General features: G+C 40.6%; 1 protein-coding gene and 1 long non-coding RNA gene across 2 annotated transcripts; one reads left to right on the top strand and one right to left on the bottom strand.

Annotated features, from left to right (window-relative positions):
- Nucleotides 1–594: 594 nt before the first annotated feature.
- LOC114552464 (uncharacterized) lies at nt 595–2,503 on the top strand. Its single transcript, XR_003692177.1, has 3 exons — nt 595–711; nt 831–936; nt 2,035–2,503. It is a non-coding gene; the product is annotated as an uncharacterized LOC114552464 (long non-coding RNA).
- Nucleotides 2,504–5,948: 3,445 nt separating this feature from the next.
- Nucleotides 5,949–8,106, bottom strand: LOC114552463 (uncharacterized). Its single transcript, XM_028573267.1, has 3 exons — nt 7,858–8,106; nt 7,323–7,747; nt 5,949–7,168 (listed from the first exon to the last, which is right to left on the bottom strand). The coding sequence occupies exons 1-3, from the start codon at nt 8,081–8,083 to the stop codon at nt 6,884–6,886; spliced, it is 936 nt and encodes a 311-aa protein (XP_028429068.1). The 5' UTR covers nt 8,084–8,106; the 3' UTR covers nt 5,949–6,883.
- Between the last annotated feature and the right edge of the window lie 9,993 nt (nt 8,107–18,099).

Below are 18,099 nucleotides of genomic sequence, written 5' to 3'. Positions count from 1 at the left end.
GTCGGAGAATCGGCGCAGCGGGTGCGGTATTACATTCAATCTATCGCACCGCCAGAGATAAAAAAAAAAAAAAGAGCTGAGCCAGAAGGCAAAGCTCTCGATTTACCGCTCAGTTTTTGTTCCTACCCTCACCTATGGTCATGAAGGCTGGGTCATGACCGAAAGAACGAGATCCAGAGTACAAGCGGCCGAAATGGGTTTCCTCAGGAGGGTGGCTGGCGTCTCCCTTAGAGATAGGGTGAGAAGCTCAGTCATCCGTGAGGAGCTCGGAGTAGAGCCGCTGCTCCTTTGCGTCAAAAGGAGCCAGTTGAGGTGGTTCGGGCATCTGGTAAGGATGCCCCCTGGGCGCCTCCCTAGGGAGGTGTTCCAGGCACGTCCAGCTGGGAGGAGGCCTCGGGGAAGACCCAGGACTAGGTGGAGGGATTATATCTCCAACCTGGCCTGGGAACGCCTCGGGATCCCCCAGTTGGAGCTGGTTAATGTTGCTCGGGAAAGGGAAGTTTGGGGTCCCCTGCTGGAGCTGCTCCCCCCGCAACCCGACACCGGATAAGCGGACGAAGATGGATGGATGGATGGACTTAAGTAAGTCATTAAATGTACCATTAATGCCTGCAGAAACTCTTTAACCATATTCTAACCTGCTCTTTTATTTAGATACCCAAGTGCTTACAGTATGTTCCCTTTAGTCTGGATTTATCAAATAACATGCAGGTAAGAGGAACTTGAGATTGGATTGTATGAATAGTTGAAATACATAAGTGTATGTGGTTTGTGCTGGCGTCATCAGGCAGTGAATTTTAAACAGGTTTTACTTTTTTACTTTTTGATAGGATCCATCTGCCTCTGTGGAGAAAAAGAGGGATACTACTGAGATGTCTGATCGAGTACATAGGGGAGAGACAAGAAGAACTCATTAATGACCACCACATGTGTCAAGTATGTTAGGGTTAAGCTATGTGTCTGTCTGATCAACAACTGATCATCTGTTTTGGAGCAGTATTTATAAGAAAATATCTTAATGTAATGATATTGTGATGATTTTAGGGATTATTATCTTTGCTCTCTAACTATATATTTACACACTGTAGATTAGTGATGAAAAGACATTAGCAATGTTTTCATGACAAATTTAAAATTGGCGACCTCAGCAGCCATACTTAAATATGTTGTAGTACTTAGGTCCATGACTTGGCATTTCAGATTGGAGCACAGAAAACCAACGTGAAAATGAACTTGGATGTGTAGCTTACATGTAACTGGAACACTGGTAAAAAGGGGTCTTCAACTTTGGTGAATCAGACTTGAACACAATATGAATGAAAGCTACCAACTTCACCAACTTAAGATCCAGTGATACAAAAACGTTACTGCAACTTATTACAAGGCTCGGTAAATACTTGATTCTGATTAGTCAATCACAGCATTCTGTGGTCTGCTATTTCAATTCAATTTCAATTTTCCTCTAAGCTAGTAACAAGCATTTCTAGAACATGAATGCAAGCAAATGAAAAGAGAGAGGAGATCAGTGTGTCAAAGGAAGTAATCTAAAACTATAGCAGCTTAGAGCTGGTCCAAGTCAAACCTGAGCCAGCCCTACAAGGGTTGATAGATGAATCTGACGACTATGAAGAGAAGCAGAGAAGAGGAGGGGTGCCGTGTCTGTAGAAATACACCCTCCCATGCCAGTCCAGGCGAACAATATTATTTCTGTATAACAGACCGTTGCCATGGATGAAGTTCTGATCATAGGCTCTGGAGGACCATTTTTAAATCCCTGAAATTCTTTTTAAATCAATATTTGTGCTCATACAGAGCTCATACCAAGGGAGAGAGGGTGGAGGAAACAGGGATCGCTAACCGTGCTATTGACAACAGTGCAAACAGAGTATTAGTTAGCTAAACCTGGTTTTGCCACCTGGCTTCCGCCAGAGAACCGTGTTCATCAGCCTAAAGTTAACTGTTTATTCTGGTCCATCTTATTACCTGTCTGATCTGTTTTTCATACTCTTTATTCTTCTTTGTCTTCACCAATAGAGTCGTGATAAAACTGAGGTGCACGCAGTTGCACAACGAACATTTACATATAAAAGCCTGATGCCATCTGCATTATCACAGAAGGACATCCAGTCGTCAGAGGTCTGACCAACCTGTCACAAGCATGCTGCCTTCTCTTTAGACTTACCTATGGCCTGGAACTTAAGTACTTAAGTTTGTAATGTGCCTTTAAGGGAAATGGACTTAACTTTTTTGTTTTTTACCAGTCAATACCATGAAATAGATACTCAACCATATTGTGTGCACAATCTAGCAGTTCTTCAAAATTAATATGTTCAAAATAGGGCTCAGCAATATGGTTACAAATCATACTTACTGCAATTATGTTAATATTGCAGTATTAATGGGATGCTGTGAAGTCTCACATTTACCTTTTATTGCAGGTAATGGTTACATTTATGGCCTGTTTTGTAATGGTACTGATACTGTTAGAAGTGAAACCTTTGAAACCTTGGGTTAAGTCAAATAAATTGTATAATTTTAAATCTGTCTTTCCATGTTGTTCTTCTTAATTTGAAATTGTTATTGACAGGAGAGTCTATTTATTTATAATTAATCAAAACGTAGTGCTTGGGATATAGAAATAACATTTTTTAGAAGTTAATGCAGAATCTTTGATTCACCAGAAGTTGTAGCCTCAATGTAATGTAGTTCATGTGTGATTAGGTAAATTTATTAAGGAAATTAAGGTAATCAAACTTAAATTATAGGTTACGAGAAGTAACCTATTCTCATTTTAATTGTTATATCATGTACAAGTGACTAAGTAAATGTTTATCTAACAAAGTAATATCAGTAGTATTAATTAACTCAACTTGATTTTGGTGGGTTCACTGTGAGTAATTACAGTGTGCATTTTACTTTAACAAGCACACTCAAAATGCCCAATGCAATCACTTACCTCACTTTTTTTATCTGAACTAGAGCCAGTCTGATATATCGGCGGGCCGATATTATCGGCCAATATTAGGCATTTTCTAAACTATCGGTATCGGCATTTATAATGGTTGATAAATTCATATTTAAAAAATAAAATAAAAACGGACGAAACACCCTTCAACCATGTTATGAGTGTTGGCGTTGCATAGTTTGTCCACCAGAAGGCACTCTACAACGTCCCTGTTGGCAACTCTTTCATTTTTGTTGTTGCTTTTGTGTTTTTGTTCAAAGGACTTTAAGTTTCATATCTTAAGTTTGTATTTTTATACATTTTATTTATCACAACGTTAATATATTTGGATGTTCCTCTGTTCCGTTGTGAAACAAACAAGTTTATTTTTAAACTGCATTATCATATTATTTTAGTGAGGACTCATTAATAACCAAAAATAACTAATGTTAGGGAAATCTGTTTATGTTTTGTTACGCGTTATCGGCCTTAAAATCCTTTATCACTCGGGCTCTAATCTGAACACCATCACATTCACAACTTTCATCCCCTTTAATCAGAGAGCTATCACTGTCGCTAATGCATGGCAGCTCCGCCACCATTGGTCGATGTGAATGGGTGAATGAGAGGCAAAGTGTAAAGCGCTTTGTCTGGTAAGGTAAAAAGGCACTTTATGAATGCAATACATTTACCATCGGAAGAGTGGTTCTCGAGAACGCTTCGAACAGACACGCCACCCGACAACGCTGAAAGCAGCATATTACGAGAGCGAGAATGGCAGGTGCGTTGAGTGAGTGATGTCAGTGCGTGTGGTCGAGCAAGGAGAGCGAGCGGTGCCATAGTGAGAATAGTGCATGAGTGCGGCTGTGAGGAAAGCGAGAGGAAAACGAGACAGCAAAGACCATAGACATAATATAGAGTAGACGCCGCATCGAACGCTACTGCCTACTGGCTCTGACCAAGGGTAAGCTTCGCTTCAGAACTCGAGCCATCATGGCGCCATTTTGTTGCTAACTGGCCATCACCTCCTGTTAGCATTCCGCTGACCGCCATTTTTTTTTTACGTCACTTGACTGCAAATAACTTTACATCTGAAGCGTTTAAAGACTCTATTTGTCCGTTGTTTAGTTCCAAAGAAACACGACAATGTATAAAAGGCTTCATTACCTTGTACCTCACGTTATGGCTCCGTAGCAGATGTTTTTGTAAAAATAAGCTAACGATTGTGTCATAACCTAGTGACTTACTGACGCATAGTAGAGGAATTACCAAATAGTACAGGAGAATCTCTCAGGCAGTTTCGACTTACATGAGATGTTTAGGTTTAATTACTAATGTTAACTAGCATGTTAGTGATCAATAATTAGCCTGTGCCCATGTTATCTCCTTACATACACCTACAGTCTCCATATCTGTAAGATTGGGAATGATTGAGATTTCTCTTGGCACAGCTACCAGAAGACTTCCAACTTTCAGACACGTTGCTCACGTCACATTCTCTCAGTTGGAGGCTGCGCAGTAAAGCTGGCCATCACCGGAAAAGTGCTTCTAATAGCCTTCACTGGTCTCCGTCCAGAGCAACGGGGTCTATTGGTCCATTATATACTGTCTATGGCTCTGACGAGCCGTGGGGCCGCCATCTTGGACCGGTCACCCGCTCCACTCAGTGTAATCTGTTTGGCAGGTGTAATGAGTTGTCAGCGCATTTAATTAATCATACCTCACTGAATACCGAACTGATTTTCTCGCGTTTTTTTTGCTGTAAAGGTCATACGTGTACCTATGATACAGGACACATGGTTCGGCGTATTTTAATATTCATAGTGGGCTTAACAGTAGCTAATATAATATTCTGATGTATGATATTAAGTGACCAGACGTCCGAGATCAAAACTGGGAACATAATCCCTGAAAAGGGAGAAATACGAGGATCCAGTTTGACTATCTGATTGAAAAACCTAATTTTTCAATTTTTTTGAAGAAAGTTTTTTGAAGACACAACATATGACAAAACGGGGACAGATGTAGTTTTTTTCTGTATTTAGCCAGGGACAGGCAATCAAAAACGGCAACTGTCCCCTGAAACCGGGGACGTCTGGTCACCCTATATGTGATGTAGGCTATGATAGGTATTTTACAAATCACATGCTATAAATATGATAGAAAAGCAGAAACAAATAGTGGCAGTAAAGTCAGATATTTTAATAGGTTGAACAAACAATATATGATTATATAATATAATATAACTTTTTTTTGTCTCTCTGTCACACACACACACACACACACTGTTCTACCACGTTCTTCTGCATCCATCTCCTCCCAGCCCTTGACATTTAGCAGCCCCCCTCCCAACACACACACACACACACACACACACACACACACACACACACACACACACACACACACACACGGGTTGTACAATATTGACAAAATGTGATCGATATGAATTTTGATATTTTTCAACAATGTAAAATTACAAAATAAATTCATAACAAATTAAACAACTTTTCTTACAACACAAGGTTTATATCAACCGACTGTCATATTGGACTCGTACAACATGAATAAATAAATAAGGACCACGTCTACAGAACAAGACATGTTCTAGTGGTTGTACAGTATAAAATAAATAAATAAATAAAGAGAACAGGACATGTTCTAGTGGTTGTACAGTATAAAATAAATAAATAAAGAGAACAGGACAGGACATGTTCTAGTGGTTGTACAGTATAAAATAAATAAATAAATAAAGAGAACAGGACAGGACATGTTCTAGTGGTTGTACAGTATAACAAATATATAAAGAGAACAGGACATGTTCTAGTGGTTGTACAGTATAACAAATATATAAAGAGAACAGGACAAAACTTTTATTTCACTTTTCTGATTTGTTCCGTTTTGTTGTCTATCAATTTCTTCACTTACAGTGTCACTCTGTTGAAATATACACACACATGGTACTCTCCATAGGGTTTGTCACGTAGTGGACCCGTGTCCTAACAAGTGGCCCGGTAACTGGCCAATGAAATGATGATCATTATAGCCTTTGAAGTGGGCTCTAAATGTAACACAACTAAGCCACACAGCCAACGGACGAGACACATCGCTCCACAAAATAAACTAAATATTGCATACTTATTGCAACTTTTGATATATTGCAGTAACGATATTAAGTCGATATATCATGCACCCCTAACACACGCATGCACGCGTACCAGTACTGTGTTTAAAATAGCAGGATGAAATGAAAAGTGGACATTTACATTTACTAACTCCCTTGAAAAGTCTGCAAACTTAATTTATGTAGCAATTTTCAAAATACAGTTACAAAGTGCTTTACAGAACCCGAGCGAAAGAGATAAGATAAAAGACAATCACAAACACAGAAATAACGTACAGATAAACTTCACTATACACAATCTCGCAAACCCAGTGTGAGGCAAAGGAGAGCAAAATTTTGATACCTGGAGACACACACACACCATGAGGCTAGAGTTCATGAAACACAAACAAACAGAGGTATTTACAGACCCAACACTTACAGCAGTATTCACATATAATGTGACAGACTCCGTGTCTTCCACTGTTTCCAGGCAGTTTTAAGCCATTGCTAGTGCTTTCACTGCCAGTGTTAATCTTGTCGGACTAATGACATTTATGACATAAAGATACTAGTGTGATGAGTAAGGTTAAAGGTACAGATTAGAGATGCACCGATAGACCGGCCGATGACCGGAATTGGCCGGTTTTCCCGTGCTTGGCCATGACCGGCGACTGGCAGATTTCATGCCGGTCAACGCTACAATTAATTGACAACATAAGTTAGTTAGACAAGTTTCAAAACCTCAATCAAATCCCGGCGCACGCACACACACACACGTGCACACACACACACACACACACACACACACACACACACACACACACACACACACACTAAAACCCCTGAAAGAAGACTGTTTTGCAGAGCTTCTTTCTTGTGTTCCCTTTCTGCAGTTCCACAGAGGTGAGTTTGGCAATGTGGTGCAGCCTTATTTTTAGAAACACGGCCACAACCAATGACAACAGGTCTGAATGGTGGTTGTCAATGCCAAACTGTGTCTCCTCAATGTGTTCCCCAAGCAGAAAAATGTCTTCCGTTGCGATGTGTGTGACTGTCGACACCTTAGGAACTTGTATTGTTGAAGCTTGGCGGATCACCCTCTCTGCAGCTCTCAGCACCTTATAATAATAACAATAATAAAACAATACATCATATTTATATAGCGCTTTACACAGTGCTCAAAGACACTTTACAGAACAGAGAAAATAAGAACAAAGCAACCTTAATATACAAAGATTAAAAGATAAAAAAAAAAAGATAATAAAATCAAACCTTCACTGTGCCTTGTGATGGAATCACAAGGCCGCCGTTGTTTTTCAGGGTTAGAAGGTGGTAGCTCTTGTCAAATGAAGATGGTACAGCATCTCTGACCAAGCTGGCACGGCACACATCACAGGACAGCTTTCGTAGAATCTGCCGGACTACAAACCCTGCTATGTAGACCAGAGCATTTTCCACCAGACCACCAAACCGAGTGGGGAGATAACTGTGGTCACACACAAGGGCCGAAATGTTGGCAAAAGGAGATGGGTGTTCTTCAGCAGTTTCAGGAGAGGACATCTCCACAGCAGACAGGGACACAGTGTTATCTTGGGCTGCCACATTGCCCGTCTCACCAGGTGAGACACCACACCGAACCATCAGACGGCGGAAGATGGCCTGGAACTGGCGTGCCGATGGATTGTTATTCCAGCCGCCTTGTATGGAAAACAGGCACACAATACATACATTACTCACAAGCGATAACAAAGATATTCATTAGGTATATTTTCAGAATTTATTGTAATTAAAAGAACACCAATCCTACCTGACGCTCTGATTGAATTAAATAGGAGCTCCAAGTGATCCTGGCTGAACCTGTAGGTGAGCACATACCGCTGAACTTGAAGCAGTTCAGGAATCATCAGCATCAACGTGTCAATATTGATGACAAATCCGATGACCGACAAGTACCTGCAAAAGAAAAAAAGTTGTATTACTCTGATCACGTCGAAACAAGACAGCCCAAGAAAGCACCATGTGATTTTGTTCATTCAAAGCAGTAAAGTAAATTTTCCATCACATCCATCGGTAATGTGTAATCACCCATTCTTGAGTGCCTATCACAGGGGTGCAAACTCACAGAGAATGAAAATGGTAAACAGCTACCAGGGCGGATAGATAATTAGTTTGCATCCATGTTTTTAGGAATGGGATCAGTGTCTTGTTTAACTTATACAGTATACTTGTAAACAATGGAACAATAACTTGGAACAATGTAATTGCAGAACTGGGAGAACTTGGGAACACATGCAATACCTACCAATACCTACCATTTTGACACCTACATATACTTGATGTTGTGTAATACATACCATTTAGAAACATCTAGGACCTGAAACACACTGAATACAAGATAATTCCAACAAAAACAAAACTGCATATTGAAAAACATTTAAACAAGATAACATCATAGGACATAGGACAAGATAGCATCTAGGACCTGAAAAACACACTGAATACAAGATAATTCAGACATAAAACTTAGATAGGAGCATCTTAGGAACTCAATGCATAACAGAACGCAGCATCTTAGGAACTCAATGCATAGGGGGAACAGAGTATCGTTAAACTCATGTCATGAACTTAACAAGCACTAATATAATAGACCTCTTAGATCGGTGAAGGGGTGTCTTTTGTCACCAAAGTGAGCAAGTACTCCCTGGCTCTTGACAAAAATGCTTTCGTCTCCATCCAATTCAGAGCACCCAAGGGAGCTTTGATTCCTTTGGCACGAGGATTGCGTCCATTCATTGTATCAAAGAGCCTGTCAATAATCTATAAAGAAATATCAGCATCTAAAATCACTATCATTACAGGGTTTCATTAGGTATCAGATAGTTGAAATCGATACTCATCTATTCAAAATATACAGAGAACACAGTACATATTTCTAAACTGCTCAACAAGTAAACATGCAAGTATTAGTATTTGCTTGACTTCCTTCTTTCCATAGGTATGCTTTGTACTACAGCAAATTTCACAGAGCTTTACCACTCCGATGAATTATAAAAAAAAAAAAAAAAGGTTACTTGGTTCTATAATCACTAATTGTATTACCTCAATGAATTCTGCCGTTGCCTCACAGTCCTTAAACTGAAAGTACCCAAGATCCCTCATTGCGCGGAGAGCCACTGACACGGAGCGACTCAGTGTCTGTGCAGCCAGGGACACCCTCATCTTGTGGTTCTCAAAGTAGACATGTTTGTCTGTAATTTTATTGCCAGCATGAAGTCCATCTTTTTTTTGCACGTCATTGAGATGATTGATGTACTTCCAATTGATCTGTCCGGTGGTCGTTGCAATTGGACTGTATGCCTGCAGAGTAAGAATCAGTCACTGCTCAAACAAGTACAAACAGCAAAATGTAGATCATCATGTCCAGCCATAACTGTGCAAATGGAGAGACAACAATATTTAGATGTAACTTTTAGCAGCAGAGGCATAACTTGTATACATAGGTCTACAACGATCATAATTTACCTGCAACATATTACGTGCCAACTTGAGCATGTGACAAGCGTCCATCATTACAAAAACTTTCTCGCCAGTCACTGGATGCGAGAAACTGGTTTGAAGCGGCTCTCGTGGGTCTCCCTTCAGCTCACACCCAAGTTGGTTGCACATGCTGACATTGGAGGCATGCCCATCCATTGTAACACATACCACCCGAATGCCCCGTGCATGCAATTCCTCCAAAGCATGACTGAGAAGGACCCTTTGTGTTTCTGGAGAGAGAGACTTAGTCAGGAAGTAAGCTATGGGAGCCTTCCAATGTCCTTGTAGGCCAACCACCATGAACACAAGAGCCTCAGTAGCAAAATCAGTCTCACTGATTCCATCACCCATGTCTACAAAACCAGACATTGACTGGGTATGTGGATTATATTGCACATGTTTTCTGATGGACATGGCATCCAACATGAGTGAAACACATCCATATTTAGCCTGATCTTCTTGGCATCTTCTCTCCAGCATATCCAGCATCATCTTTTTCAGACCAGGCTTGGCATCCACCGAACGCAACCACCTGTAAAACAATTTAGAAGAAACTATTTAAGCTATTTGTTTGCATCAGTAATTTCCAAAAATTCAATCGGACAACATTAAGCCTACCTTTGTAATGTATGTGGATGTGGGAGGGGAAAATGTCGAGTCTCTCGGAGGTATTTGTATGCCTTTGGACCATGTAGATGGAGCGTGAGCGCAAACTCTCTATAGTCCTTTGTGTACTCATGACACTGCTTTGCCATGAGGTCTATCTGAAGATCTGAAATGTTATGATTTAAAATGAATAAGTCCCCTTCAGATTAAGGAGTTTAATAAAGAGAGTAAGAACAACATGTACATGAATTTCAAAGTGCTAATTTTGTCTTACCGGAGTAGAATTCAAGCTTCTCTTGGAGCTCTTCATTAATGAGGTTCTTTTCCCTCAAATCCCCCAAAAGACTCTTTACTGTGGTCTTTGCCCACTTTTCTCTGGCCATGGCATTCTTCTTGTCTCGCTCCAGACTTTCCACTCTTGCCAAGGCCTCATTGAGTCTGGTCTTAAGAGCGGTAGGAGACGCAGGCAAGGCATAGCCATGATCCTAGTAGAAAGAGGGATGAACATGGTTTGAGTAATGTTTCACTTTACAAACATCACTTTGACACCACTAGTTTATGACTCACATTCTTTGTTATAGGCATCACCTGTCAAAGCCACTGCCAGCACCGTGTGTGTGTGTGTGTGTGTGTGTGTGTGTGTGTGTGTGCGCCAAGAATGCATGTTCAATGTCTTCAATTGTGCGTGTATGGGTTTATTTGTGAGTGTGTTTAATATGAGTGGCAGCAAAAAAGAGCAGGATCATTATGATATGATGTTAAAAGTAGAAATATTCACATCATTAGCCTGAGGTTGTGGATGTGAGGTTGACATTTCTTGGGAATCCTGAGAGGCCACGGACAGGCTTTCTTCAGCTCTTTCTGGAGGTAGACGTAGCCCTGCCCTTTTCCAACTAAAATAGAGAAGCATAATACATAATACAATATATATAAAGGGATAAGCATCTCACCCTGCCCTGTGATTGATAATAGAATATTTACATTTATGAATGCTAAGAGCCTTATGATGATACACCTACTCTTTGGAGGTGAACTGGGAAGCTGAAGACGGATGGAATAACACCATCTCGGAGTCGAACCATCTGACCCGTCCTATCAAAATCTCCTTCCTTGAAATGGTGACTGCAAAGCACTGAGGAACAAGTGGCAGTAAATCCTTCCCTCCTCATAGCCACTTCCCACTTCTTCCTCACATCTTTATTCTTGGGAAACCTTCAAAATGAAAACAGAAGATTTGGGAAAGTCTACACAAAAACAATTCACAAAGGAGGTCAAGCTTATTTCTTCCTTCACATTTCTTAGAACATTTCTTCAACAAAACTCCTATTTTGATGCATATCTGTTGATAATTAACCAAAGTTGCTGAAATTGTGAATAAGCTTGATTGCAAACCATTCTACTGTCAGATGTTCTGCTGCCTTTATTTTAAGTAAGTGAAGTGGGTATGAGACATGAGAGGTATCTTACTTTTGTTAGGGTGAATTACATGTGAATAATACACAGTGTTGGGCAAGCTGCTTGGAAATTGTAATGAGCTAAGCTATCGGTTACTCTGCCATGAATAAAGCTTCACTACACAGAAGCTACCACCCAGTCACATGTAGCAAGCTAAGTAACCCAAACACAGCACTAGGCTGGTTCACTACATAGGAAGCTACTTTAAGTTGCGCTAATTTCACATGACAAGAAAAGTGTAGCTTGTGTGGCCAAGATACTTAATAAATAAAGGAGTTATAAGCTACTGAAAAGTTACTTGATTCAGGAAATAGTGAATCTACCACCAAAATACTAAGTTACTAGCTAAGCTACACGTAGCGACTGCCCAACATCAATAATACAGTCTGTGCCGCTTGTTTAAAATTCGATGGCCGATGTTATACCAGTACTATTTGTTTTATTTCTACAACAGCATTCTTGTGTCCGTTGTAATCTAAGTCAGTGTTATGGAATATGACTGATTAAGTCTCAGTTATAGCCGGGTGAACACCGGCCGGTGCAGTAAACATAGCCTAGCTAGCTGGCTACGATTTCAGTACAGTAATATCAAAGATCCTTGCTCCTTATCAACGCTCTGGTAATATTATATTCACAAAATACAAACAACAGTACGGTAATGTTAAATCTTACTTGTGAAAAGTAATCCCCCGAGCCCTGTTTTCAATAGTCCGCCGATTTGAGCAGGAGTACGATGCACAATGCTCTGGCATCTTGTTTCTTCTGTTGCTACCGGTTGCTACGCAACTAGGAGTACGACCGGTCCAACATGGCGGCCGCATTTCTTGCGCCCAGCAGCCAATGCGGTGTCTACTCTATATTATGTCTATGCTCATTACTATGGACAGGACCTCGGCAAATCGTTTTTTTGTGCAAAAAATATATTTTGGAATATTGGATTGTATGAGATCGGCACTCGATTGGTGGGGACTTGACCGGAAAGCAGTACATAAACAGAGGTAAGGATTAACACAACTTTTATGCCTTTCTGTCACATCTACTGCCGTCAAATTCGCTGTGTTCCCTCGTAAGGAATAACTGCACATGGCTAAGCACTAGTAATGGCATTTCGAACATGTTTAGAGGCTAAAAACACATTTAAAACTTGCCCTGTTTAAGCCTTGTTTAAGACTGTTGGGTGCAAAATCTAGCAGGAGGATAACTTGGTGTAGGCGGCACCGTTTGTTTTCGTTTTTCTCGCTACTGACAGTACTCCTGATTTACAAACAACAGAGCTACGGGTTGAAATCGACTGGAATTGTCCTTTAAATGAATAAACCCTCTCAAACAAATGGCTGCTTAAAATCACACACAGGGCAATGAAATGCCAGATTTATAGTCAAATCACTGTTGTCTCTACCTACCACTCTTTTCTCAGAATGTACTCTTGACAAATGTACCTTCAATGAGTTATAAGTGCTAAATGTACACATGCAGTTGTTATACAGGCAATGTAAAGGTGAAATTGTGGAATACTGGCCATGAGTCTGTAATGTCTCAATAACTGTATTTTTAAGGCACTAGAAAAGACACACAATTTACACAAAGTTTGTCAAAGTATAGGCAGACTTGCAGACTTGTTCTACCTGGAGACCTCCCTCTCTGAGCAGCGGCAGCAGCAGCAGCAGCAACGCCCTCCCGCAACAGCCAATACGCACGGATCCAGAGCGTCACACCGGCTGCCTTTGGGATACATGTGAGAGAAAAACGTGCAGATCTGAGAACAAATCTCTTTCTGTGTGGCTCTATATTCTGCGAGTGGAATTAGGGAAACACACATGCCAAACCCTCTGGAGACAGTGATACACAGCTTATTCCTGCAGTAAGAACAGCCTGTGATTCCTTTTTTTTCCCTTTGTCTTCCACCACTGAAGGAATATGTCTTATTTCCCCGTTAACAGCTGTGGATTGCACAGACTGGACTTAAAGGGATAGCCACCGTTTGTTGAAATAGGGCTTATCACGGTCTCCAGTAGCTGTAGATAGGTGGGCCAACGCATTTTTTGTGCATGCATCGTTTTAGTCCGGTGCAACACCGGCAGCGGCGCCGCTAGTTAGCTTAGCGTAGTGAATGGAATCCTATGTTGCCGGTTAGCATGCTGTGAGAGTAAAAGTGAGCCAACAAAGACAAAAAAAACAACCTAATTACTTGCACTGAGACAAGAAATGTATTTTTTTATTAATTAAGAGTAATTGGGTGTAAGTGTGTTAGTGTGTTAATTAGCAACAGCCTGTGAGCGGCTAACCTCCCCGTTAACCTTGCTATTTGCTTTGAACTAACATAAAAATTTTTCACCAATGTATTTCCCTAATAATGTTCAGAGAGTGGAGAACGTGACTGAAAGTGCCAAATCGAGCCCAGTCTAAGCTGTAGCCAGGATTAGTTCACATGTAAAGTTAACATTACCATGTAAAATCTAACATATTTTCATGCACATTCTCTCTCTACATAATGTTTAACAGTTAGCTTGGTCATTTCCTTGTTGTGCGATTTTATATTAATGTAATATCAGTTAATGTTATGTTTAAGATAGCCTTAACTTACTTAAAGCCCATGTTGCAGGTTAACCACCACTGTTGATTAATAGGTACATATAGCACTCAAGATATGTATATAATTTTTTTTTAAGATACATTTTTTATTTATTTTTCATTTAAAGGTGCTCTAAGTGATGTGACGCGTTTTTTAGGCTACATTTTTTGTCACATACAGCAAACATCTCCTCACTATCCGCTAGCTGCCTGTCCCCTGAACACTGTAAAAAACGCGGTCTCTGAAGACAGCTCAGGCTCCAGAAACGGCAACAAAAACAAACCGCGCCAACCTGCACAACGAACCATAACAAACAGTGTTCCAGCCAATAACCGACAAGAAGGAGTTGGTTCCATGCACACTCTGAGGGCCTGTAGCTGAAAGGCTCTGTGGTACACTTTAAGGTTGGGGAGGGCCAGGCCTCCCGTGTCCGTGGTATTTTGCAAGGTAGAGTATTTTAGCCTAGGTTGTTTACTATATTTAGTATATCATTTTTTAAAATGTCTCCAAATAGTGGTAAAGGCCAATTTTTGTCGTTTTTTTGGTATTAGCAGTTTTTTTTAACGCAATTTGGTGATGACATCACATTGGGGAGACGTGGAGGAGACTAGCCTCAGCCTAGTACTGGAACTATGGCGACTGACTGGGATGAGGAAGAGGTGGAAAGAACCACTAATGATGTGTTTTTCTGTCAGTGAATAGCACCGAGTGAAAGTCAATGTTTTCTTTATATCTAGTCACAGTGATCATGTCATTAGTTCAGATAAGTACCAGTAAACTTATCTAGACCTAGAAATAGAAGGCATCATGCTAGCTATGGGCTAACTTGCAAGAGCCACCTCCCACCCATCCCCTCTTTCCCCCGACGTAAACACATTTCGATTAGATATCCCACGTTTTGATGGTAGCCTACTAGCTCCAGTAACAACATATTTGCTTATTGTTCATTTCTAAGCGTTCAACTCTTCCTCTGGTGAAAACGTTGCAAACGTAGCCACCGCTGCGTGTCTGTGTCGCTGTGTTTGGCAGGTGCTTGTGTGGGCGGTGCCGCCCCTTGGAAACTGTGGTGGAGAGCTTGTGCTGTAGGGAAGTGAGTGCGTTTTGGTCGCTGGTCGAGGAGCTCACCCCGCGACCAGCAGATGTGACGTGCCTCACTCAGCATCCAGGATTTGAGGCATGCTGCCTGAATCAATTTGTGCTGTAGATAGCATACACACATTTCAGTCAGGATCATGGTCCCCTTCAAGCCAGCACGCACAAGTAGGCTATGTTAATTGTTTATGTTTACTTCACCATTCTTTTTACACTGAGTCCTATGAACCAACTTAAACAGTTATAGGCGACTAGAGATGTGTTGCATAGACAATAAACATGCATGAAAAACAGGAATAAAATGAAGTTTCCAACATACTTATCCCTGCGTACAGGCAGACTATAAAAAATGTCTTATGCATGACAGTATCAAGACAATCATTTGGGGTTATTTTTTGTTTATCTAAAAGCAAAAACAGTGTCACAACACCCAGGATTTGTAAGTATAGCCATTCCCCTTGATCACATTACACAAAATATGGTGTGTATGTGATGGTGTGAATTGTAGTTGTAAATTGTATTGTCACAATATAGATTGTAGAACTCCAGGAAGAATAGCTTTTAGCTTATGCTGAAGCTAATGGGGATCCAAATAAAACAAATAATAATCTAATCTAATAATCTAATCTAAAGAAAACAGAATGACATATGGTGATACCTCATAATAGAAATAGCAAACACCAATCCACTACTATTACCACTGCTAAGTACTAGTACTGAGCATTTGAACAACTAAATGACAATAGCTTCACTTGAAAAGAAGTGACCAGTATTACAGAGTGTACCCTCATGGTTGGTTTATGCCTTCCCTGAAAAAATTATTTTATTATATTGTTATTTGGACATGGGTTAATAGGAAAGACATGTATTTTCAGAAAACATTAAAGTTTGGTTAAACAACAATGAACAGAGTGTAATTTAACATGTTCTTTTTATTTGAGAACCAAGTGCAGAATTTTAAAATAAATCCATACGGAAGTTGTTTTAAGGAAGGGGCAGGTTGGGACACACACACACACACACACACACACACACACACACACACACACACACACACACACAGAGCTGGAGCAAAATACATTTTTGACAGATCATAGCTAGCTGAGAAATTTTCTGAAAACCATTTTCACAGTATACTCAACAGTGCAAAAGCTTTTTTTTTAGGGCATGTCCGAGTCCGTTGTCTGTGAGGTTAAAACATCCACACAAGTCCAGGCTTTTGATGTGCGGCATCCCTTGAATCACGTAGCTGAGACTTCGTCTTAAACTGAGAATGTGAACTTTTTATTCCCAGAGACGGGTTTGCTTGCCGCAGATGTAGCTTGTGGTAGGACTCTCCAGGCCACGCACACTTGGGCTACTCTTCCTTTTGTCTTTAACTTCCAGATAACTGAAAATAATGGTTGGACTAATGTAATTCCTTACTATCAGGATGCTCAAATAAAACCATTAAGACTCTCCAGCTGGTCCAGAATGCTGCAGCGCATGTTCTGACAAGAACTAAGAAAAGAGATCATATTTCTCCTGTATTAGCTTCTCTGCATTGGCTTCCTGTAAAATGAAGAATGAACTCTGCTGAGTTCAATGACACATCACACAAGACTCTACCTTAAACAGTTCAAATGTTATCACATGTAGACTACACATTATAAGTTTCATGTAAATCGGATGATGTTTGTCATATAATGCACATTTAGGTAGGTGTCCTCAGACCTGGACCCTTGTCCATCGTGAGAAATTTTGGGCAGATTCGACAACGTATACTTAAGTTACAACAACTTCTTTGTTCATAGCTAAACACTCAAAATGGCCGCCACGCCACGCCCACACCGTCTGACGAAAAGTTTTTCTTTTAATACATTTTCATCTTTAAGGTTTTGGGATGGTACAGACCAAGTTTGAAGTCCATCTGATGAAATCTCTAGGAGGAGTTCGTTAAAGTATAGCACCTTGACTTTTAGGCCTACTTCCTGTTGCCACTAGGGGGCGCTATGACTTTAAGTAAATATCGGCCTTTATTTGTTCTCAGGGTTGGACTCTTATGAATCCTGATAAGTTTCGAGCCATTTGGACAATGTACACTCAAGTTACACCCACTTCCTGTTTCGGCGGCGAAACGCACAAAATGGCTGCCCCGCCACGGCCACGCCCTATGACGAAAAGTTTTTCTTTTGACAACTTTTAATCTTTAATGTCTTAAGATGGCACAGACCGAGTTTGAAGTTGATCGGATGAAATCTCTAGGAGGAGTTTGTTAAAGTACGACGTGGAAATGGCCAAAATTGCATTAATTTCGAACTTTGAAATCCAAATGGCGGACTTCCTGTTGGGTTTAAGGTATTGCTCTTATGAAGTGTTTTGTACAGCTTGACATGTTACATATGTGTACCAAGTTTCATGAGTCTACGTTAAACGCACTACTGTTTTTGAGCGCCTATTCCCGAAACCCTTAAAATACGTAGATTTTCTCCAGACTTGATGCAACCGCCAAATTTGGTGAGATTTTGCATATGTTAAGCCCCTCAAAAAGCCAATTCATTTGCAGAAAATAATAATTCCTTCAGTTTCAATAGGGCCTTCGCCACTGTCGGTGCTCAGGCCCTAAATATACTATAGTTATGCCGGCAGCCGGCTGCGGAGCCCCGGTAGTGCAGTAATCCATATGGAGCCCAGCAGGCTGCCGCTTTCTCGTCAGACTGTGTGGAGCTCCTAAAGTCCAACACGTCTTACCAAATTTGCAATTAGCCATCAATTTTCATAAAACAGCCCATATTTGAGCTTTATATA

Source organism: Perca flavescens, chromosome 3, assembly GCF_004354835.1.
Source record: "Perca flavescens isolate YP-PL-M2 chromosome 3, PFLA_1.0, whole genome shotgun sequence".
In the NCBI taxonomy this organism is placed as follows: Eukaryota; Metazoa; Chordata; class Actinopteri; order Perciformes; family Percidae; genus Perca; species Perca flavescens.
This window is presented reverse-complemented; position numbering and strand designations above follow the sequence as displayed.

Bases quoted from the DNA above. Each gene is read 5' to 3' on its own strand.
- LOC114552463 (XM_028573267.1), bottom strand. From the start codon at position 8,083: ATGAACAAAATCACATGGTGCTTTCTTGGGCTGTCTTGTTTCGACGTG. The intron at 7,748-7,857 runs GTAGGATTGGTG...TTTCCATACAAG, and splicing joins TAATTCAATCAGAGCGTCAG to GCGGCTGGAATAACAATCCA. The intron at 7,169-7,322 runs GTTTGATTTTAT...TATTATTATAAG, and splicing joins CATCACAAGGCACAGTGAAG to GTGCTGAGAGCTGCAGAGAG.